This window comes from Ranitomeya variabilis, chromosome 3, assembly GCF_051348905.1.
Source record: "Ranitomeya variabilis isolate aRanVar5 chromosome 3, aRanVar5.hap1, whole genome shotgun sequence".
Classification (NCBI taxonomy): Eukaryota; Metazoa; Chordata; class Amphibia; order Anura; family Dendrobatidae; genus Ranitomeya; species Ranitomeya variabilis.
The window spans coordinates 4,789,428-4,815,335 of record NC_135234.1 but is presented as its reverse complement, the minus strand read 5'-3'; the positions used below and the strand labels follow the sequence as shown (position 1 = coordinate 4,815,335).

General features: G+C 46.0%; 1 protein-coding gene across 1 annotated transcript in view; it reads left to right on the top strand.

The window, feature by feature from the left end:
• LOC143814893 (uncharacterized) overlaps positions 1-25,908 on the top strand; it is a 748,367-nt gene that overhangs the window by 656,645 nt on the left and 65,814 nt on the right. The window contains exons 24-25 of the mRNA XM_077293561.1: positions 1,500-1,597; positions 14,695-14,785. Coding sequence (XP_077149676.1) covers positions 1,500-1,597; positions 14,695-14,785 — 189 coding nt within the window. The remainder of the gene's footprint in view (positions 1-1,499; positions 1,598-14,694; positions 14,786-25,908) is intronic.

Below are 25,908 nucleotides of genomic sequence, written 5' to 3'. Positions count from 1 at the left end.
TGGTGATTGAGTCGGTGACCGGCGTCAGAAATGTGGCAATGCTGTAGCCCAGTGTCCACAGCGAGCAGAGCCAAGTGCAGCACCGGTTTGTTGGCGGCCATCTTCCTGATGCTGAGGGCCACAGCGATCTCAATCTGCACACTCGCCGCCTCGGCTTCAGGAAGATGGCCGCAGGGAAACCGTTGCACTCGGCTCGGCTCACCGTGGACACGAGCCACAGCGTCACAACATTTCTGCCGCCAGCATCCTGCGGAAGTTACCCTGCTCAGGTGCACTCCGCACTGCAACACCGAGCCTCAGCATCGCCACACCTCTGCCACCGCTGGTTCCACTGCCGCAGCCCCCCAGTAAGCCTGCACTCAGACTATAAAACGCACCCCTCATTTTCCTCACAAATTTTTTTTGAGAAAAAGTGCGTCTTATAGTCTGAAAAATACGGTAGTTATTTCTCCTGTCCCGTGTAACGAATATCTCCTGCAGTATTACTAATGCCGATTCCAGGGTCGGTAAATGAGACGAGAATTAGCGTTATGGAAGATGAGTCTATGAGGAACGTATTCAGCTGCCGACTCCGAGGAGGAAACTGCTTGTTGTCTGTGGCCTAAATATATAGGATTTATTAGTAGATGTAAAGAGGGAAACTAAATCCTGTAAAATAATAAATCTCCTCATATGTTTCCTTATTATCTCCAGTAATTGTATTATTACACAGGATTCTTATGATGTTACATCGGCTCATCTTCTCATCCAGGTCTCTACAATATCGGATCCTCTCAGTGAAGATCTTCTACAGAAGAGAATTGTCCTGATTTACCCATCACTGATGGATATGGACAGAGACAAGATGGCGGAGAGGATATTACACCTCACCCTAGAGATCCTCTTCCGGCTTACTGGACAGGTGAGAGGTTCTGATGACGTCACATTACATCATTCTTATCTATGGGAATAACAGATGGACAGAACTGGAGAGGTGAGGACTCTGGAAATGTCTGTAGTGAGAGTTATTAATGTGTCTCTCCATTACCAGGATTACACAGTGGTGAAGAAGACCTCTAGTGATCGCTGTCAGGACCCTGTGTCTGAGGGATGGGGAAGACCCCTGAGCCCAATCACGGGGCCTCCACCTCACCCCCTGATCCATGAGGACATCAATGACCAGAAGATCCTAGATCTCATCTACAAGATGATTGAGCTGCTGACTGGAGAGGTGACACTGCTGGGAATGCTGGGACATTATACAGTAACACTATGAAGGGATCGGGGGATGACGGTATCATGGTATGTGTCAGGTTCCTATAAGGTGTCAGGATGTCGCTGTCTATTTCTCCATGGAGGAGTGGGAGTATTTAGAAGGACACAGAGATCTGTACAAGGACGTCATAATGGAGGTTCCCCAGCCCCTCACATCTCCAGGTAATAGACAGGACTAAATATACACGGCCTATAATTATCTGTATGTAAAGAATGAATTCACTCCCTGTATGTGTTTCCTCCAGATCTATCCAGTAAGAGGACAACACCAGAGAGATGTCCCCGTCCTCTTCTTCCACAGGACTGTAACCAAGAAGATCCCAGTGCTCCTCAGGACCATCAGGTAGATGGAGAGAAGGTGTCAGGAGATCTCCCCCATGATGTGTAGACGCCGGTGAAGGTCTTGTGCTCAGTCTTGTTTTATCCTCCAGTATTATATGTTTTATACTTGTGTGATGAAGAAGAAATAGAAAAGCCTCGTGCGGATCAACAAGGTAGGAGAGCTATTGTAAGGTTGGAAATGTGCTCGCCTGTGGGAGATGTGCAGCTGCGGCACATCACTGGTTAGGACTGGATAGGAGTTCTGTTAGCTGCTGGTCCACCTGCAGGATCCCATCAGGGTCTAGAACCAAAATTATAGAAGAAAAGATATTTTCAGGAGATGCATGGAGCGCTGCCCAGAGTCCTCAGTGTCCAATCAAGAGTTAAAACTTGAGTATTTGAAAAGTCTATTTAAAATGTCTTGTTAGGCGTTTCGGAGCAGAACTTGCTTCTTCCTCTGGCAAAATGTAAATATACCTTGTACAATGACTCCAGACCATTATATACACCCATGGGCATCTGCTGACAAATCAGGGGGTAAATAAGTAATGCTAATGATTTCCAATATCCTTCACAACTTTCCACACGGACGCCAGACAGCTGGAATGAATGTATAGAAAACACAGGGTAACGCTGGTGAGTGGGTGTTACAGTTCTTAGAGTGGACCCACTGGATCGCGGTGACGACCGTTCCCAGGCGAACTGACCAGGTTGAACCGACTCCTATACAGGGACCTTTAGGGGCAAGCCTAGAAGGGAGATACACTGCGATAGATGAGCGGCTCGGGGACAACGAGGAGAATCGGGGTACTCACCGAGGACCAGACGGATGGAGCAGCCACAGAGAAAACTCAGGACACAGTGGGATTCACACAGAGGGTACCGGATACAGAACGGAGCAGGGCACGCACTAGAGGCGTACAGGGACTGAGCAGAGCACGATCACACTGGAAGCGTACAGAAACAGAGCACGCACGCACTGGAAGCGCACAGGGACTGAGCAGAGCACGCACGCACTGGAAGCGTACAGAGACTGGGCTGAGCACACACACATTGGAAGCGTACAGGGACAGAGCAGAGCACGTACGCACTGGAAGCATACAGGAACTGAGCAGAGCACGCACTGGAAGCGTACAGGGACTGGGCTGAGCACGCACGGGAAGCGTACAGGGACTGGGCTGAGCACGCACGGGAAGCGCACAGGAACTGAGCAGAGCATGCACGCACTGGAAGCGTACAGGGACACTGGGCTGAGCATACACACCCTGGAAGCATACAGGGACTGAGCAGAGCACACACACCCTGGAAGCATACAGGGACTGGGCTGAGCACACACACATTGGAAGCGTACAGGGACTGGGCTGAGCACACACACATTGGAAGCGTACAGGGACTGGGCTGAGCACACACACACTGGAAGCGTACAGGGACTGGGCAAAGCACGCACGGGAAGCGCACAGGAACTGAGCAGAGCATGCACGCACTGGAAGCGTACATGGACACTGGGCTGAGCACACACACTGGAAGCATACAGGGACTGAGCAGAGCACGCACGCACTGGAAGCGTACAGGGACTGGGCTGAGCACACACACATTGGAAGCGTACAGGGACTGAGCAGAGCACGCACGCACTGGAAGCGTACAGGACTGGGCTGAGCACACACACACACACACTGGAAGCGTGACAGGGACTGAGCAGAGCACGCACTGGAAGTGTGCAGGAACTGAGCAGAGCATGCATGCACTGGAAGCATACAGGGACTGAGCAGAGCATGCACGCACTGGAAGCGTACAGGGACTGAGCAGAGCATGCACGCACTGGAAGCGTACAGGGACTGGGCTGAGCACACACACACACTGGAAGCGTACAGGGACTGAGCAGAGCACGCACGCACGCACTGGAAGCGTACAGGACTGGGCTGAGCACACACACACACACACTGGAAGCGTAACAGGGACTGAGCAGAGCACGCACTGGAAGCATACAGGGACTGGGCAGAGCACGCACGCACTGGAAGCATACAGGGACCTGACTTACTGTAGCCTAAGTGGACCTTGTGGGAGCACAGAGGGACACAATAATAATCAGGAGCTTCCTCTAGCAGGAAGCGACCTGATATACCCGAAGGCCGTTGCCCAGGCAGGACAGTGCTTCCGTGTCAGTACAACCCGGCATCATAAAGAAGCCGGGAGTGCGCGCGGCCTAGGGTGCATGCGCGGGGAACGGGATCCCCAGTGCGGCCGAGGACCCATAAGAGGAGGAGGAGGAATTCTGCGTGGGACCCGGGAAGCTAGGTGAGTGTCAGTGCGCTATAATAGTACCCCCTCCCTTACATCCCACTTTCTTAAGGCTGGAAAGAATTTTCAAGATATGAGGAGCATTAATGTTCTCCCGTGGTTCCCATGATCTCTCCTCAGGCCCATACCCCTTCCAATCAATCAAGAAGGTTCGCCCCCTAAGCTTTCTCCTGGCAAGTATATATCTTACTTCCAAAACGTTATCTGTGCTAACAGGTGGTGGAGAAGAGCCAACAGAAGATTGATGGTGGTTAAGGACCACAGGTTTAAGGAGAGACTCATGGAAAGAGTTGGAGATACGGAGGCAGGCAACCTCAACTTGTAGTCTACGTCATTGATTCGAGCCAAGATCTCAAAGGGACCAATGTAGCAAGGACCCAATTTATAGGAGGGAATCTTAAGATGGATATACTTGGACGAAAGCCAGACCTTATGTCCGGGTTGATGATAAGGAGCATCCAAACGCCTTTTGTCAGCATGCTTTTTCATCCTCTCAAGCGCATCCTTGGTCGTCTCCCAAATCTTAGAGAATTCCAAGGACAGGGAGTTGGCGGCTGGCACACCCGATCCAGGAGAAACCGGAAGAGGCAGGTTGGGATGTCCAGAGACGATGAAGAACAGGGACTTGTTAGAAGACTCACCGGAGTGATTGTTATAGGCAAACTCGGTCCAAGGAAGGAGGTCAACCCAATCGTCCTGGTTGGCATTAGAAAAATGTCAGAGATACAAGGTCAAGACCTTATTAATCCACTTCACCTGACCTTTGGACTGGGGATGATAGGCTGAAGAGAAATCTAAAGTCACATTCAAAAGTTTACAGAGAGCTCTCCAAAACCGAGAGGTGAATTGGACTTTTCTATCTGACACGATGTGTTGCGGGAAACCATGGAACTTGAAGATGTGATGAATAAAAATTCTTGCCAACTCGGGAGCTGAGGGCAAACCAGGCAGCGGGACAAAGTGGGCCATCTTAGAAAGCCAATCCACAACCACCAGGATAGTTGCGCAACCCATGAAGCGAGAAAGATCAGTAACAAAATCCATGGCAATATGCCACCAGGGAACTGAGGGCACAGGGAGAGGATGCAGGACCCCAGAGGGTAGTTTTCTCAGAATCTTGTTTCGGGCGCAGGAAAGACAGGAAGCTGGTAATTCTTTGACATCCTGGTTCAAGGATGGCCACCAGTAGTGGCGAGAGATAAGAAAGTACGTCTTCTTAGTTCCAGCATGACCGGCAATTTGAGTGTCCCCAGAGCAACACCCTCTCTCTGTCTTTCTCAGAGACGAATTGTCATGTCGGACGCTGTTCAGACCAGGTCGTTCGACAGACAGCGGTAATTCCGCTTTTGACCACTATGTGCTCATTGGCGTCGGCTAGATTTTATCTAGCGGTTCCGGGGTTAATTTACCTGATCCTCGGATTGGAAGCTGGGCCATGCCTATTGCCTTTAAATAGTTCTCCTGATCATTGGGCGTCGCCGATTATAGCTTCTGTCTTGTGCGTTGTTATCTCGGTCTGGAGTGGAGAGCTGGTAGTTGGAGATTCGTTGCTGGTGGTGTATTTTCCTTTGTCTTATTTACTCCTTCCTATATTTGTATTTATTTTGCCCTGCACATTTATAGTAAATTCCTGAGTGACTGCGGCGTGGTGTATATTTTCCTTTATCCTTGTCTGTGCTAACTGTGGGTATTGGTGTATTACCTCTTCACTGGGTGGTGGGCGGAGGTTTCAGCCTAGGGTTGAAACAGGGGACAGGGTGAGGTTCGAGGCCTGGACATGCACACCATCAGTGTAAACTCCAGGTAGAGGGTCAGTCAGGATTTCCCTAGTCTGAGGGAAATTGCAGGGGCCCAGGTTATTAGCTCTTGCCCACCAAGTCTCCCCGTGACACGAATGTCTTACCCGGCGGTAAGGTAGCAACCCTCAGGGGAGCCACTGAGATGATTTTGAAGGGATCAATAATGTGAGATGGTTCCTCTTCAAAATCAGCCGACAGGAAGGACCTTGACAGCACATCAGCCTTAACGTTTTTCTCGCCAGGACGGAAGTGAATCTCAAAACAAAATGGGCGAATAACAGGGACCACCGAGCTTGCTGAGGGTTGAGTCTTTGAGCTGACTGAATATACGCTAGATTCTTGTGTTCGGTGAAAATTATGAATGGGTGTAACGCGCCTTCCAGAAGATACCGCCACTCCTCCAATGCTAACTTGATGGCCAGTAGTTCTCTGTCACCGATGGAATAGTTGTGTTCCGAAGTAGAAAATGCCTTGGAGAAGAATCCACAAGTGATCAAACGACCAGAAGATGACCTCTGGGAGAGCACAGCCCCGGCTCCTGTGGCGGAAGCATCCACCTCGAGAATGAATGGTCTATTAGTGTCTGAGTGATGAAGTACGGGCGCTTGTGCGAAGTCTTGCTTCAGAGTCAAAAAGGCGTCCTCGGCCTCCGAAGGCCAAATACTGGGATCAGATCCCTTGCGAATAAGTGACGAGAGGTGCATGGTCAACGAAATGCGTGTAACAGTTTGCGTAACCGAGGAATCTTTGGATGGCCTTAACCCCGAGGAGTCGCAGCCAGTTGAGGATGGTGGACACCTTTTCGGGATCCATCTTTAAACTGGAATCAGAGATAATGTACCCCAACAAAGGCAGGGATGTCTGTTCGAAGATACATTTTACGTACTTGGCATAGAGACTGTTCTCTCTCAGACGAAGTAACACTTGACGAACGTTCCATCTATGGGTAGGCAGATCCAGAGAAAAAACGAGAATGTCGTCAAGGTACACCACAACGCAGGAATGCAAAAGATCCCAGAGGATGTAATTTATAAACTCTTGAAACACTGCAGGAACATTGCAGAGACCGAAGGGCATGACCAAATATTCGTAGTGCCCATCCCGGGTGTAGAATGCAGTCTTCCACTCGTCTCCAGCACGGATGCTGACCAAATTGTAGGCCCCACGGAGGTCAAGCTTAGTAAAAATTTTAGCTCCTTGCAGGCGATCAAAGAGCTCTGGGATAAGCGGCAGTGGGTATTTGTTCTTGATGGTAATTTCATTGAGCCCTCTGTAATCAATGCAAGGATGAAGTGAGCCGTCTTTCTTCTTGACAAAGAAGAATCCAGCGCCAGCGGGAGAGGAAGACTTTCGTATAAAGCCTTTGGCAAGATTCTTCTTAATATACTCCGACATTGCTTGCGGTTCAACTGGAGAAAGCGGATATATTCTGTCCCTGGGAGGCGTAGAGTCAGGAACGAGTTCAATCGGGCAATCATATGGCCGATGCGGGGGAAGACTCTCCGCCTCCCTCTTGCAAAAGACATCTGCGAAGGACAAATAAGCGACTGCTACCCCGGCTGGAGCGGATATGGGACGAAATTTTGGCAGGGCGAACTGATAACAGGCATTGATCATGGCAGTGCTGGCCCCAACGAAGAACGTTCCCCGAGCGCCAGTCCAGGATAGGTTCATGTGCTCTCAGCCAAGTTAGCCTGAGAAGAATTGCATGGGATAAATTGGGCAAGACGTAGAATGAGATTCTCTCACGATGCAGAGCCCCCACCTGCAACTCCACCTCTTCCGTAACCCTCGTGATGGTCTCTTGTAAAGGCCTACCATCCACAGAAGAAATCGGACGCTGCTCCTTTTAGGATCCTGACCGGAATCTGGTGCTTCTTGACCTCCTCCAGACTAATGAAGTTGGCTGCCGCGCCCGAATCCGAATACGCCAACACTGAGTAGCGCCCATTCACAGAAGTTATCTGTACAGACATCATTAAAGCTAGAGAGGAGTCACACACACCCAGGGAGGCCTCTCCAACCTGACCTAGGTGGATGAGTTTCCCGGCCGAACGGGGCAGGAGTGGAGTAAATGCGAAGCACTACCACAATAAAAACAAAGCCCTTGTGCAACCCTCTCTTTCCGACGCTGATCCGCCATCTTGAACTGATTCACCTGCATAGGTTCAGGCGCGGGAACGGAAGAAAAACGCAACAGATCGCGGGCTGAGAGATTTATTAATGGAAAAAAACGGACGATGGTACCTCCTCTCCTGGACTGACTCCCAGGAGCGCTCCTGAGAGCGTAGATCAATACGTGTGGCCAAAGAGATCAAATTCTCTAGGGAGGTTGGAGTATCCCGACCCGCCAATTCATCCTTAATACGACCCGACAACCCACGCCAGAATGCTCCGACCAGTGCCTCATTATTCCACCCCAGCTCCGAGGACAGAGTACGAAAACGAATAGCATATTGCCCAACTGTAAGGGAGCCTTGGTGGAGATTAAAGAGAGCCTCAGTAGCTGAGGCTACACGACCAGGCTCGTCAAACACTTTGTGAAAGGTCTCCCAAAAGGTAGACAATTGAGAGGTTATGGGATCATCACGTTCCGACAAAGGATTTACCCAGGCCAGAGCCTTGCCCTCCAAATGGGAAACCACAAATGCCACTTTTGCCTGATCGGTGGGGTATTGGTGCGGCAATAATTCAAAATGTAAGCGGCATTGACTCAAAAAACCCTGACACAGCTTGAGGTCACCATTATACCGGGGTGGTTTACCAAGACGTGGTGGAGGGTGCGGAGAGGGATCAGGGTTATGAGACTGAGCTTGAGCAGAGGCCGCGGAGGCAGACTGAAGGGAAAGCAGACAGTCATCCACTGAAGCCATATAGCTTAATATGTGAGTCTGGGTGTCACGCTGCTGAACTAGCTCCTGTTGGAGACTGGTGAGCTGGGAAGCATTCCCAGGGTCAGAGGCCTGCAAAGCGGGCAACCGAGATTCCATGGACTTCATGAACGACATCATACGCGTCTGATTCTCCAGCAAGTACACCAACTCCTTCTGAGCGGCAGCCGAGGCAACAGCGGGGTCTATGGCCTGATTATTCTGTTAAGATTCCAGGAGTGGACCCACTGGATCGCGGTGACAATAGTTCCCAGGCGAGCTGACCAGATGGAACCGACCCCTATACAGGGACCGATAGGGGCAAGCCTAGGAGGGAGATACACCGCGATAGCTTGTGCCAGAGGGCCGGCCGGTGACAACAAGGAGAATCGGGGTACTCACCGATAACCAGACGGATGGAGCAGCCACAGAGAAAACCCAGGACTCAGGACACGGCGGGGTTCACACAGAGGGTACCGGATACAGGATGGAGCAGGGCATGCACTAGAGGCATACAAGGACTGAGCAGAGCACGCTCGCACTGGAAGCGTACAGGGACTGAGCAGATCACACACTGGAAGTGTACAGGGACTGAGCAGAGCACGCACGTACTGGAAGCATAAAGGGACCTGACATACTGGACCTGGTGGGAGCACGGAAGGGCACAATAATAATCGGGCGCTTCCTCTAGCAGGAAGCGACCTGAAATATCGCCGCTGCCCAGGCAGGACAGCGCTTCTGGGTTAGTACAACCCGGCATCATAAAGAAGCCGGGAGTTGCATTCGACCCAGAAGAGGAGGAGGAGGAACACGGCGCGGGATCCGGGAAGCTAGGTGAGTATCACAGTGTGCCGTAAAAGTGGGACTTTTGTGCACCTTGGGACGCAGTTTCCAATAAGTAATCAATAATTCACTTTTGTCAGTTTCCATGCACCTAGCAATACATTTTTAAATATAATTCAAATACTCAAGTTTTAACTCTTGATTGGAAAGAAATATATCTTGGTACCGTGTTAGCCAGTAGATAGAAAAATATTTAGAATTGAGGGTCCTCAGTGGTTGATACCTTTTAATGGCTAACTGAAAAGATGGTAACAAATTGCAGCTTTCGAGACTACATACGTCTCTTCATCGGGCAAAGACTAAAACAAATTCTGAAGAATCACATATTTATGCACAACATAGTATAGAGAAAAAAAAAAAAAAGGGGAAAAAAACCATGGATAAGCCAGGTGACATGAAGCAGAATTACCATGGGTGATAAACAGTTACGTCCATTTTGTCCTACTAAGGCCCTGGATAAAACTGAACTTTGCAGTGATATGGAACATTTTTTCAGGAGACTGCGCCTGAGGGAATATTTCAATGATACAGAAGATTCAGAACCCACCTGGACTGAAGGAAAAGGGATCCTAACAACAAAGAAGAGGTCAGACTGGACACCTCCACTGGGACGCAACCCTCATTTGGATAAATATATAGACTCCTTCAGACATTTGATAAAATCCACCATCATAGATACTAACAGGACACAAGCATCCAACATCAGTGCCCAGGAGAGAAAGGCCATACAGTCTCTGAAAACCAACAAAGAAATCATCATCAAACCTGCTGACAAGGGAGGTGCAGTAGTCATGATGAACACATCAGACTATATGAAGGAAGCAAACAGACAACTTATGGACACACGCTACTACAAAAAATTGGAGTCGGATCCTACACAGGATTATTGCAAGGAACTAAACAAGTTAGTATCTTGTCTGCCCGACGAATCCATAAGAGCCGATGACCTGATACCAGAAAGTCCAAGAACAGGGACATTCTACATGCTTCCCAAAATCCACAAGTCTGGAAATCCAGGAAGACCAATTATTTAATGTGTGGGCACCTTACTGAGCAGGTATCTGGATGGGTAGAGGGTGTTCTTAAACCCCTAGTAAAAGATACACCCAGCTTCATTCAGGACACAACTGACCTATTGAATAACCTATCAGCAATAGGTCCTCTACCAGAAGGAACCATCCTGGTCACCATGGATGTGGAATCTTTGTACTCCAATATCCCACACCAGGATGGATTTAATGCCTGCAAATTCTTCCTGGAAAACACAGGGACTGATGCAAATTCTGTGGTGAAACTTATAAAATTCATCCTCACCCACAATTACTTTGAGTTTGACGAGAAGATCTATCTACAGGAGACTGGCACAGCAATGGGAAGTAAAATGGCCCCACAGTATGCAAATCTTTTCATGGCCAAGCTTGAAAGCGACTTTTTGTCCTCATGTCCCATCAGGCCTCTGGCGTACTACCGCTACATTGATGATATTTTAATCATCTGGACGGAGTCTGAGCCACAGCTAAAGACGTTCCATGAACAGTTTAATCAATTTCATCCCACCATCAACTTGACACTCAACTACTCCTGCACTGAAATTAACTTTCTGGACACCATCATTAAGCTGCAGAACAATGAAATAGAGACATCCCTGTATCAGAAGCCAATCGACCGTCCAACATACCTTAAATGGGACAGTTTCCATCCACAGCACACAAACTCCATTGTCTACAGCCAAGCCATCAGATACAATCGTATATGTTCCAACCCCATGGACAGGCATGAACACCTTGGTCGCCTCAGAAAGACCTTTTTGAATCAGGGGGACCATCCAAGAACAATTGAAAATCAGGTCACAAGAGCCACCAGAATATCAAGGAATCACCTGCTACATTACAAAGCTAAAGAAGAAAATAACCGGGTGCCTCTAGTGGTCACCTACAGTCCAAATCTGGAGGGGCTAAGGGGAGCTGCACGGAAATTACAACCTTTACTACAAAAAGATGCCCGATTACAATCCATTTTTCCAGACCCCCCACTACTGTGTTTTAGGCAGCCCCCAAATCTAAGAAGCATCATTGTCAGAAGCTCCCTGTCCTCTCCAACAGCTGCAGGAACCTTTCCCTGCAACCAGAAAAAATGTAAAACCTGTCCATTCATAATGACCACGGACAAGATAAAGATCACAACTCACATCAGGACTACAAGATCCCAGGTCCTTTCAGCTGCGTCACTTCTAATGTGGTGTACCTAATTATTTGTACTAAATGTCCAACTGGGGGTCTGTATGTGGGGGAGACAGGACAAAAACTGAGAACAAGGATGAACTCTCATCGCCACACAATAAGAGAAAAAAGAATGGATCTACCTGTGGCAATACATTTCTGTCTCCCAAATCATAACATTAGTAGGCACAAAAACCCCAATAGAAAAATATGCATGTCCGGAGGACCGCAAGATACAAAAAGACCCGCTCAAGAAATAGCTATAATTGTAGGAGGAAATGAGCAAACAGGTCTACTAAAAATAGAATATGTTTCCTATTCTTGTCTCCCGGGGTCTGGGTGTGTTTTTAATGTTTTTTGGTTTTACTCATTTTATTTATAGGTTTGTATTCATTCGTATTTTTCTCATTTGTTGTTCAAAGCAGGAATTCTCAATTGACTCTCTGCCATCTTTTCTACCCGCCAATGTTGGAATCATCTGTGCCTTGCAAGTGTATAATACACACTAAGATATGGGACTGTGCTGTATACAAGACCATTTGTGGAATTGAACTGTTATATATTTATGTATTTATTGTATATATTTTTTGGTCTGTATTATACATGTCCCCGCTTATATGCACTTTCTTTTTGTGCGCATGATGTTATTCACACACTGCATGTTTTCATGTTGTTCATTGGTGTTACAGTGGGGGTGCGCTTGCGCGCTGTGATCCTGGCTGTGCAGCGGCGCGTCTTTTTCCTTGTCCGTATGAATGGGGACCGCTCCTCCTCCCCGCTCGTGCGTGATGACGATGACGCCCTGCTCCATCTGCTGGGAGCCTTTGGCTTGCAGTGCGCATGCGCCGCTACGTTCCCTGTGATTGGCCGGCCGGACATCACATGCCGGTTCAAAGGATCATAAAAGGTCCTGGTTGAGCAAATGCCACATCCTCTTGAAAAAGCGGGTCTTTTAACCCGCGAAACGCGCGTCGGGGCATCCACACCCGGTCCGGTATCCCTGTATTTTAGTCCCAGGTGAGCATTCCACCCCTGATATGATAAATACAAATACCACTGATGCATATCAATGCAAACCTATCATAGGGATACACCCTATCATGGACGTCAAACAAATGACAATGCGCAAACTCCACTACTAATTAACTCCTACAACAAACCACGGAGTAAAAATACGCCAAAAACTGCTAGGTAAAAATAGTAACAACTCTTTATTAGAAATATTTAAACAGATGTATACAAAACAAGACATACAGGGTACACAAATAGTTCATGTATGGCGGACAAAAACCACTGTAAATCGCACCAGGGGGACAGAGAACAGCCAGTGACAAGCCAGGACAGGTAAGTGTCATCAATTGATAATGTATCCTTAAAGTGCATAGTGCTGATGAGTACCACTTATACCTGGTAAATCACCATACCTATCTGTATACCAAACACAGGGGTCAGTTAAAGGTGACAAAAGAAGTTTGCCCATGTAGTGTATAGTGCAGATGGGTGCCACCTATACTTAATAGACCACAACACATGTATATAGGCAGAAAAATATGGTCAATTAAGAAGTAAAAAAGGACTGAATCTGTCTTACCCAATAGAGTCAGTGCCAGTGATTGTCCGGCGGCCCCGACGCGCGTTTCGCGTTAGGCTTCCTCGGGGGGTCCCTTCCTAGGAGGAAGCCTAACGCGAAACACGCGTCGGGGCCGCCGGACAATCACTGGCACTGACTCTATTGGGTAAGACAGATTCAGTCCTTTTTTACTTCTTAATTGACCATATTTTTCTGCCTATATACATGTGTTGTGGTCTATTAAGTATAGGTGGCACCCATCTGCACTATACACTACATGGGCAAACTTCTTTTGTCACCTTTAACTGACCCCTGTGTTTGGTATACAGATAGGTATGGTGATTTACCAGGTATAAGTGGTACTCATCAGCACTATGCACTTTAAGGATACATTATCAATTGATGACACTTACCTGTCCTGGCTTGTCACTGGCTGTTCTCTGTCCCCCTGGTGCGATTTACAGTGGTTTTTGTCCGCCATACATGAACTATTTGTGTACCCTGTATGTCTTGTTTTGTATACATCTGTTTAAATATTTCTAATAAAGAGTTGTTACTATTTTTACCTAGCAGTTTTTGGCGTATTTTCACCCCTGATATGATGTAGCTATTGGTAGCACTTTACTATGGGGTCTATGGTGATGCCGTATACATATAATGCTGATATTGCACTTTGCACCTTATCTGAGAAATATATCTGTTTTCAGCAATAAGTAATCAAATACTGAGATACCGTGGCGCCTTTTGGTGTTGTTTTTCCTGCAAAAATTGTTTGTGATGACTTGTTTAGTGTATTTTGGTGATTTGCAATAATAAACTTTTCTATTTTTAGTATACCTGTTTGCTCATTTCCTCCTACAATTATAACAAATCATAACATTATGGACATGAAATTACTTGTACTAAAAGGTAACTTCAAATCGCAGAAAGACAGGAGAGTCTGGGAATATAAACTGATGACGACCTTTGACACTCTAACTGCAGGAATGAATGTGTCACACTGATTTATGTCTTTTTACATCAATTAAGGAACTTGCCCCTCAGACCATGTGGGGTCATCACAACAGAGACCCGAATCACAGGACAATAAAACAATCATTATCTAAGAATTGGCCCAATATTTATGGACGTAACTGTTTATCACACATGGTAATTCTGCTTCATGTCACCTGTCTTATCCATGGTTTCCCCCCCCCCCCCTTTTTTTTTTTCTATATGTGATTCTTCAGAATTTGTTTTAGTCTTTGCCTGATGAAGAGACGTATGTAGTCTCGAAAGCTGCAATTTGTTACCATCTTTTCAGTTAGCCATTAAAAGGTATCAACCACTGAGGACTCTCAATTCTAAATATTTTTCAACTCTTGATTGGACACTGAGGACTCTGGGCAGCGCTCCATGCATCACCTGAAAATATGTTTTCTACATACTTGTGTAATGAGAACGGTGGAGATGGCAGGATTAGAGCTCATCATAGATGGGACTTCTCCATCTGTCGGTGACTTTTACAATATTTGTTTCAGGGTGAAGATCTGACCCATAATAATACTACAGAGACATATGTGAGGGGGGATGAGCGGTGTAAAGAGGAGATTCCTACATATGGCTACCCAGGTGAGTAGTGACCACTAACTGCAGAGAAGTCACAGATTCTCCTCAGTCACCGGCTGTGGCTGCTTTATCGGTGGTGTAGTGCGGCCATATCACAATCGTGTGATCACCATTTTACCTCTAGACCACAACATTCTCCTCCACCCAAAACTGTTCAAATGAATTTGGGCATTAACCCTGTGACGGTTCTAAACAAAAAGTGGACCCTCTGGACCGTGACGACGAACCCCTCACGGACGAGCTGACCAGATGGACCGCCCCCTATACAGGGAGAGTTAGGGGCAGGCCCGTGAGGGACTATCGCCACGGAAGCTGGAGGACCAGGACAGGAAAAGACCAGGGACAGGCGGGAAGGATGGGCACGGAAAAGGAGGACACTGTAGGAGAACGGAACTGGCAGATATGATGAGGAAAAAAGGACTAAACAGGAACACTGAAGAAACTCAGATACAGACGGAAACACTACAGGGACTGGCGAGATATAGCAGCGGCACAGGGACCGAGTGGGTATTGCAGCGGCACAGGAACTGGCAAGGTATTGCCGAGGAATAGGAACAAACTAGATATTGCAGCGGCACGGGGACGGACAGGAATCCTGCGGAAACAAAGACAAGCCAAAGTCAGAAGATAGAAAACACACTAAGAGCTCAGGCGGCCAAGAGCACTAGTAAGCACAAGTGATCATCAGGCACTGAGGGGCTGCAGGAAGTGGTTTAAATACCTGATGCAGTACGGTACTTCCGGGTACAAGTCCTCCTGGAGCATAGAGAGGACGATAAGGAGCGCCGGCCGAAGGTTAGAAGTGCGCACGCGCAGCTTTGAACCTAGCGTGCGCGAGCAGCAGAGACCGGGAGCGAGCGCTGGGGAGAAGACGCTGAGGAAGGAGAGGAACGCTGGGACGCTGAAGACAGGTAAGTATGACAGGATGAGGAAGACGGCAGTGGCGGCATGACAAACCCTTTCATGACCCAGCCTATTTTGACCTTAATGACCTGGCCGTTTTTTGCAATTCTGACCAGTGTCCCTTTATGAGGTAATAACTCAGGAACGCTTCAACGGATCCTAGCGGTTCTGAGATTGTTTTGTCGTGACATATTGGGCTTCATGTTAGTGGTAAATTTAGGTCGATAATTTTTGCGTTTATTTGTGAAAAAAATGGAAATTTGGCGAAAATTTTGCAATTTTTAATTTTTATTTTGTTAAACGAGAGAGTTATGTGACACAAAATAGTTAATAAATAACATTTCCCACATGTCTACTTTACATCAGCACAATTTTGGAAACAACATTTTTTTTGCTAGGAAGTTATAAGGGTTAAAATTTGACCAGCGATTTCTCATTTTTACAACGAAATTTACAAAACCATTTTTTTTAGGGACCACCTCACATTTGAAGTCAGTTTGAGGGTTCTATATGGCTGAAAATACCCAAAAGTGACACCATTCTAAAAACTGCACCCCTCAAGGTGCTCAAAACCACATTCAAAAAGTTTATTAACCCTTCACGTGCTTCACAGCAGCAGAAGCAACATGGAAGGAAAAAATTAACATTTAAAGGGCCACTGTCACCCCCCCCCAGCCGTTATAAACTAAAAGAGCCACCTTGTGCAGCAGTAATGCTGCAGTCTAACAAGGTGGCTCTTTTAGTTTTTGATTCATTTATTACCTCAAAAAAGCGTTTTAAAAATTGGCCACAAATACCAGATATTGTACCAGGAGGAGGTCCGAAGCATCCTGTATGAAGCTCCCAACTGCCGTCACTCTTCTCTTCAGGGGCGATGGTACCCGCCCCCTGAGCGCTGTTATCTTCTGAAGTCCGGCGCCTGCGCTGTGCGTGCCTGCCTGGGGCCTGCGCAGTGTTCATTGTCAGTGCGGCCACACTGTTGCTGAATCCCCCGCCCCGCACTGTTATTCATTATGCACAGTGTGGGGCTGGGGTTCCTGGGCATGCGCACTGCGCTGTTTAGACGCTCCCCAGCTCCCCCGCCTTCCCAGGAACCCCAGCCCCGCACTGTGCATAATGAATAACAGTGCGGGGCGGGGGATTCAGCAACAGTGTGGCCACACTGACAATGAACACTGCGCAGGCCCCAGGCAGGCACGCACAGCGCAGGCGCCGGATTTCAGAAGATAACAGCGCTCAGGGGGCGGATACCATCGCCCCTGAAGAGAAGAGTGACGGCAGTTGGGAGCTTCATACAGGACGCTTCGGACCTCCTCCTGGTACAATATCTGGTATTTGTGGCCAATTTTTAAAACGCTTTTTTGAGGTAATAAATGAATCAAAAACTAAAAGAGCCACCTTGTTAGACTGCAGCATTACTGCTGCACAAGGTGGCTCTTTTAGTTTATAACGGCTGGAGGGGGGTGACAGTGGCCCTTTAACTTTTTAGTCACAAAAATGATCTTTGAGCAACAATTTTTTAATTTTCCCAAGGGTAAAAAGAGAAACTGGACCCCAAAAGTTATTGTACAATTTGTCCTGAATACGCCGATACCCCATATGGGGGGGGAACCACTGTTTGGGCGCACAACAGGGCTCGGAAGGGAAGGAGCGCCATTTGACTTTTTGAATGAAAAATTAGCTCCGATCGTTAGCGGACACCATGTCGCGTTTGGAGAGCCCCTGTGTGCCTAAACATTGGAGCTCCCCCACAAGTGACCCCATTTTGGAAACTAAACCTCCCAATGAACTAAACTAGATATGCGGTGACCACTTTAAACCCCCAAGTGCTTCACAGAAGTTTATAACGCAGAGCCGTGAATATAAAAAATCTTTTTTCTTTCCTCAAAAATTAATTTTTAGCCCGCATTTTTTATTTTCACAAGAGTAACAGGAGAAATTGGACCCCAAAAGTTGTTGTCCAGTTTGTCCTGAGTACGCTGATACCCAATATGTGGTGGGGAACCACTGTTTGGGCACACGTCGGGGCTCGGAAGGGAAGTAGTGACGTTTTGGAATGCAGACTTTGATGGATTGGTCTGCAGGCGTCACGTTGCATTTGCAGAGCCCCTGATGTGCCTAAACAGTAGAAACCCCCCACAAGTGACCCCATTTTGGAAACTAGACCCCCAAAGGAACTTATCTAGATGTGTGATGAGCACTTTGAACCCCCAAGTGCTTCACAGAAGTTTACAAAGCAGAACCGTGAAAATAAAAAATCATTTTTCTTTCCTCAAAAATTGTTTTAGCAAGCATTTTTTTTATTTTCACAAGGGTAACAGGAGACATTGGACCCCAATATTTGTTTCCCAGTTTGTCCTGAGAATGCTGGTACCCCATATGTGGGGGTAAACCACTGTTTGGCGGCACGTCAGGGCTCGGAAGGGAGGGAGCACCATTTGACTTTTTGAACGCAAGATTGGCTGGAATCAATGGTGGCGCCATGTTGCATTTGGAGACCCCTGATGTGCCTAAACAGTGGAAACCTCTCAATTCTAACTCCAACACTAACCCCAACACACCCCTAACCCTAATCCCAACTCTAGCCATAACCCTAATCACAACCCTAACCCCAACACACCCCTAACCACAACCCTAACCCCGACACACCACTAATCCTAACCCTAATCCCAACCCTAACCACAACCCTAACCCCAACCATAACCCTAAGCACAAGCCTAATCTTAACCCTATTTCCAACCCTAGCCCTAATTCCAACCCTAACCCTAAGGCTATGTGCCCACGTTGCGGATTCGTGTGAGATTTTTCCGCACCATTTTTGAAAAATCCGCAGGTAAAATGCACTGCAGATCAGGTTTTCCAATATCATCGGCCATGGCTGGATTGTAATATTTCACCAGTTTTCATAGGTGAAATATTACAAATTGCACTGATTGGCTGTTTCACTTTCAACAGCCAATCAGAGCGATCGTAGCCACGGGGGGGGGGGGGGGGGGGTGAAACCACCCCCCCTGGGCTGAAGTACCACTCCCCCTGTCCCTGCAGATCGGGTGAAATTGGAGTTAACCCTTTCACCCGATCTGCAGGGACGCGATCCTTCCATGACGCCACATAGGCGTCACAGGTCGGATTGGCACTGACTTTCATGACGCCTACGTGGCGTCACAGGTCGGGAAGGGGCTAAAAGCTCTTTTCTATAGAACTTACAACATGGAGGATGCACCTATCCCCTGGGATTAGGAGACTCTGTTACCTGCCCAGATCCGTAAATTGCAAAGCCAAATGACAGTGTACCTAGAATGTGCTGACAAGTTAGAAAATCACTTAAAGAAAAATTTTATGAGAGAAAGTGGAGGGTAATTATGCTGTTGGCTTCCTAGAACCCTGAGATCTTATCGGATGAATCTCCCTTCTCTTCCTTCTGTGCTGCTGAATGTGATCATATGGTCCCTACAAGACCAGGTCCAGTCTTTCTGGCCAAACTTCGCTTTTATGATCAACAACATTAAATGTGCAGTGAGGCCAAGTGTGAATTTCTGTACAATGATAACAGAGATTAATCTATAGGAGTGCTGTCTATTTTGACTACAAAGTGTTCTGGCCGGGGTTTAGGGATCTGAGCGCTGCTGGGCTCGCCGCTGGACTGAGATGACCTCGGCCCCTGGAGTTGGGCTAACTCCAGCCGGTGCTCCCGCTCTGCCTCACGCTCGGCTCTCTCCGTCTCCCGCTGGGCTTCTGCTTTCACTTGGTATTGCTAGATCAGCCTCAGACGTCCATCACGGTCGTCGGCGGGGAGTTCCAAGGCCTTCGGCAGGTGGGGGTGCAATCCGCCCTGGTTGCAAGTAGGGCTGGCGTTCAGTGGTTGGAACTCGGCCGCAGCACCACCTGCGTTGATGCTGGCTTCTGTGCTCACTGTGCTCTGAGACCGGGCTTGGTCCGCTTCAAATTGCACCTGTTCCGTGACCATTTGGGCCTTGGTTTTGCCATGGGGGTCCAGGCTGTGGTACGTGCATACTCCAACAAGAGTGTCCTTCTTCTGCTGGGTGTACCAGTCCTCTCCTTTTGCGGCCATCATTGCCAAATAAAAGATAGGATAGGAAAACAAAGAGTAAGAGAGGGGGTAATCACAGGTACACACAGTATCGTCTCAGGACTAGTAAACACTGAGCTTGTTCTCCAAAACTTTTTTGCACAAAGTCCTCGCAAGAACTGTGCAAGTTTTTAGTGAGAGGAATGATTGCTCAAACCAAATCAGTAATGCTCTATTATCCCACCGCTCTGCCACCAATATGTCACGGTTCACGGGGAGGATAACCTTATCTTCCCCACCACTCACACCAATTTGTCATGAACCGGGGTTGTTTGGTTGCCCCTGGTTCCTTTCTGAAGGTTATCTATATCCCACTTCCCAGTTCCGGTTTGGAACATGCAGCTCTCTTGCGCCCCCTTACCCCCAGGTCAAACCGGGTACTGCACCTAGGACAATTAGTTGCCTTACTTTGTACTGGCTAATGGGCACACTACAGCGAGGGCGAGATAACTACTCCCACTCAGGCAGGAACAATAATTATCAACACCACCAGTTGCTACAAAGCCTCCCAAACGCACAGGAAAAATCCGCTGCCACCAGCTCCGATTTCTTAATTATTAACTGGTCCGGAGCCAACCCAAATTAGTAGCGTAATTCACTTCAGAGGACGGGACTATGTTATAGAGCAAGGAGAGACAAAGCTAGTAATTTTAGATATTTTACTCCAAAAAAGGTAGGCAGTGTTTACAGAAGTATAAAAAGGGATTATAAAAGTTGACAAGTATCATATGTACAGTACAATTAAAAATAAAATGAGATTAAAGTTGAAAAACACTTACATTTCATTCATATCATTTCATCTCATGGCTGACCGTGTGCTGTGGGGGAGGGGCTCACATCTAGACGCATATCACACATCTGTCTCCCAGCTAGACCCAGGACAAAGACACTGAAGACTGCTGTCTCACTCACTTATCTCCCTGCCTAAAACCAAGGCACTCCCCCCTGTGGTGACCTCACTCAGAGGCTGAATCCTCCCTTTTCTTAGAGTTATGACAAACCATTTCTATGCATAACTCGCTGTATGAACCTCTTATGAGAATGACACTATGATCAGGATGTTCACCACGTCAGGGGGTTCTATTAAGTATAAACACGGCATAGATATATTACCCGCTTACGGAGAAATCTGCTCCTTGCACTCGTTGGGTTTAGCTCCTTGCGATTTCAGTGAGTTATAGATCTCTCGATGGACATCCGAAATATATAATCCTTATATCTCTAGCCCAGATCAGTGCCAGTATACTGTACATAACTTTAAAAGAACAATAGATTCCCATTCATTCTGGAACAGTCTGTACCAGTTTTAGCTAGTAGCAGGTGCGAGGGGGGAGTGAGGGGTTTATACAGAGGCTGGCTTTCGCAGCACAGAGCAATATAAATTCCTCAGTGTTCCCAGTGTTGGCACACTGGGCTCACATTACAGCCATATAGCAGGCTGCAGGCTTAGAATTCCAGCCTTTTGCTGGCAGGCACAGGAAACTGCAGCTGAGAGCTCTGTATGTGTAATTGAAGTAATCAGAACTTCTTCCTATTTCCTGACAGACCTGTTTTTTTGTGAAATGAGTAGAAGTTTTTATTGGTATTATTTTTGCCTGCATAACATTGTTTGGTGGCTTTTCTATTAGACCGTGAACTGTCATTGTCTTGTTGAATAATTCAGTATTTTACATAGCTTGCCATTTTTACAGACAGTTTAAATAAAAATGTTAAAAAATGTAAAATTCAAGGATATTTTATTCACAAATAATAATTGGTTTTATTCTTAGCAGATGACTGTACTAGGAGATCAAAAGGAGAACTGACATCTCCAATTTTTAAATCAGATGATCTTGAAATCACACAGGATACAACTGAAGTGAATGCCTTTAGTCCCGATATGCCATCATCCCTTCACTGCAAAGATCCGTCATCTGATCTTATGAAACAGGTCCTGGCTTCTGATTCATTACCGACAACTGTGGAAAATCATAGTCACAAAATAGACATTAAAAAACAAACTGCTTCTAAAGCAAAGAAGCCAATTTCAAGTTCAGAATATGGAAGTAGTTTTTCCTTAGAAAAGTGTTTTGTTAAACATCAAAAAATTGACACCGCAGAGAACAGATTTTATTGTTCCAAATGTGGGAAATCTTTTAACCAGAAATCAGATGTTGTTAGGCACCAGAGAAGCCACACGGGGGAGAAACCCTTTTCCTGTTTAGAATGTGGGAAATGTTTTAACCGGGAAGACAATCTCAATATCCATCAGAGAATCCACACAGGGGAGAAGCTTTTTACGTGTTCAGAATGTGGGAAATGTTTTAACCAGAAATCGACTCTTTACAGCCACCAGAGAACCCACACAGGAGAGAAGCCTTTTTCCTGTTCAGAATGTAAGAAAAGTTTTAGCCATAAATCAGATTTGGTTAATCACCAGAGAACCCACACAGGGGAGAAGCCATTTTCATGTTCAGAATGTGAGAAATTGTTTAACCGCAAATCAAATTTTGTTATACATCAGAGAATCCACACAGGGGTAAAGCCTTTTTCCTGTTCAGAATGTGGAAAATGTTTTACAGATAAATCAAGTTTTATCAGACATCAGAGAACTCACGCACAGGAGAAGCCTTTTTCATGCTCAGAATGTGGGAAATGTTTTGTGAAGAAATCATCTTTTCTTAGTCACCAGAGCAGTCACACAGGGGAAAAGCCCTTTTCATGTCCACAATGATGAAATGTTTTAACTGAAAAATGTATCTTCTTAAAAGAGTTGTCCACTACTAGGACAACCTCTTGTCATTTCTCATTTTTGGCCTTGTTAAAATAAAAACAGTCATACTCACCTTCATTGCCCGTGACGTGCCAGTGGTGCTCATGTGAGGTTCCTGGGCTTATGTGAGGTTGTTACATCACATGAACCCTGCGCCCAATCAGCGCCAGCGTCACTGTTTCTGCCTTCGGATGTCTTGAAAGTCAACAAGAAGAGTGATGCCATTGCTGACTGGGCGCAGGGCTCACATGATGTAACAACTTCACTTGAGCCCAGGAATGGAAGTGCTGACACCGCTGGAGCAGCACCTGTATAGGAGGTTTGTATAATTGTTTTCATTTTAACAGGATCGAACCTGAGGAATGAGAAGGGGTTGTCAAAGTATTGGACAGACCCGCAAATAATCAAAAATCCCACACAGTGAGAAGCCGTTATTATACCTAGTGTGCGAAAATGAATTACTGAAAATTCATATTTTGTTGACTCTCAAAAAACTTTCTTTACAAGTAATACAAACACAGACAGTTGTATAATTAAACAAGAAAGATATTACTTTAGAACTTACTGTATATTTGGACTATAAGACACACTTAGCAAAAACAAATCTTCCTAATAAGTGAGTGCGTCTTATAGACTGGAGGCAGCTTCCTGTGACCGAGGAGAACAATGAGACGGTGTCCTTCCTGATCACTGAGAGAACTGCTCTCTCCTCCAGCCCCACACTTATCTTACTGGTGCAGAGCAGAAGGGGAAGGTACCGGGACCTGCACAGAGGCTGCCCGTCCTGAGTGAGCAGCTGAAGAACCTTCCCCTCCACAAGCTCAAGGACCTTTCAGATCATGTAATCGATCACATGACCTGGAAGGAACTGCAAATGGGGTAATGTCGGGTGGGGGGAAGCCGACCATAAACTCCCGTATAGCAGTGAAGCAAAGTTGTATTTTATTATATCAGGTGACAACAAAGTAACCACAATCCAATGACAAAAATAAACAATTAAATGCCATTTAAAAAAAAAAACAACACTCCCAGAATTGTAAAAGACCATTGCCAAGAGGGAAAGTAGAATTATGCGTGTGGTGGTCAATGATAGATCTGTGTGCATTGTACATAAACCATTGTAGGCCATGTTACACATCACAAAAAGCGGATAGGATCAGGCTCAACCACTGTTAGGTGCTCAGGGGTAAAATGGTAATACAATACAAAAGATCTAACCCCGGCACACTCCAAAAATGTGAAGACAGAACTGTTGTTTTCAAAGTCTTTTAATTTATCTTGTGCAAAAGAGAATGGTTTGCAAAGTTTTGTCTCAGGCACGAGCCTTCATCTGGAAGACAATCTTATGGTAGTTATATCGTATTTAGGTCCCGGGCTCTCAGATTGCCGTCTGAAGTGTCTGTCAAAAGTGATTTTGATTGGCCAGCAGAATGGAATTAAATGAAACTGTTCACACCCATGGTGGACTATCCTTTGTTATCAATTGCTGGGAATACAGATGTATTGAGGTAGACTTGGCCTTTGTAGCTTTCAAAAGTAATGGAATGCGCATAAGGTATTGTAAGAGGTAGTTAGACCACAATGAGCCTTATTCACTGTCCATAGGGAAGGCTGCAGCTGGCATGTGGCTCCCACCCTGTGTCCTTGTTAGTGACCGCTTCAGTGCGGAGGCAAGGAGCACCAAGAGCCAAACCCTTGTTCTTTGTTTTCACAAACGGGATAATGTGTATATACAATGAGTGTATATGTAAATGGGTATATGTAGCAGAGCTCTGTGTATATAAATGGGTATATGTAGCAGAGCTGTGTGTATATAAATGTGAGTATATAGCAGAGCTGTATGTGTCTGTATGTAGCAGAGCTGTGTGTATGTAAATCTGTGTATGTAGTAAGGCTGTATGTTTATAAATGTGCATATGTAGCAGAGCTGTGTGTATGTAAATGTGCGTATGTAGCAGAGCTGTATGTGTCTGTATGTAGCAGAGCTGTGTGGATGTAAATGTGGGTATGTAGCAGAGCTGTATGTGTCTGTATGTAGCAGAGCTGTGTGGATGTAAATGTGGGTATGTAGCAGAGCTGTGTGTTTATAAATGTGCGTATGTAGCAGAGCTGTGTGGATGTAAATGTGCATATGTAGCAGAGCTGTATGTATATAAATGTGTGTATGTAGCAGAGCTGTGTGTTTATAAATGTGCATATGTAGCAGAGCTGTGTGTATATAAATGTGCGTATGTAGCAGAGCTGTGTGTATGTAAATGCGTATGTAGCAGAGCTGTGTGTATATAAATGTGCGTATGTAGCAGAGCTGTGTGGATGTAAATGTGCATATGTAGCAGAGCTGTATGTATATAAATGTGTGTATGTAGCAGAGCTGTGTGTTTATAAATGTGCATATGTAGCAGAGCTGTGTGTATATAAATGTGCGTATGTAGCAGAGCTGTGTGTATGTAAATGCGTATGTAGCAGAGCTGTGTGTATATAAATGTGCGTATGTAGCAGAGCTGTGTGTATATAAATGCGTATGTAGCAGAGCTGTGTGTATATAAATGTGCGTATGTAGCAGAGCTGTGTGGATGTAAATGTGCATATGTAGCAGAGCTCAGTGTGAGTTCACTGTCCATGAAACAGTGTTGTGTGTGTATATATGCACTGTGGAGTGTTCATTAATATCCGTGCAGTGAGGTTGTATGTGAATAAAACACACGGTGCAGAGAAACACTAATAATATATTTATTACTTCCATTTTCTGCCCTAGTGCATTAACCCCTTAGTGACCGGGCAGAATTTTGAAATCTGACCAGTGTCACTTTTTGTGGTAATAACTCTGGAACACTTCAGCATATCCCACTAATTTTGAGATAGTTTTTTTCGTGACACATTATACCTTATGATAATGGTAAATTTAGATTGATGTTTTGTGTTTATTTATAAAAAAAATATATAACAAATTTGACAAAACTGTAAAAAAATAGTAATTTTCAAACTTTGAATGATTCTCCCTTTAATCCAGATAGTCACACCACAGAAAACATTAATAAATAACATTTCTCTCGTATCAGCTTTACATCAGCGCCATTTGTGAAATGTTATTTTATTTTGTTAGAATTTTAGGAGGTTCAAAAATGGAGCAATAATTTTTCATTTTTCCAAGGAAATTTAGAAAATATTTTTTAAGGGACCTATCCATGTTTGAAGTGACGTTAGGGGTCCTATATATTGGGAAACCCCCAAAAGTGAGACCATTTTATAAACAGCGCCCCCCGATATATTGAAATCTGCTGTCGGGTAGTTTATTAACCCTTCAGGTGATTTTCAGGAATTAATGCAAAGTGACATGACAGAAATGAAACTGTGTATTTTACCATCTAAATGTCGGTAACT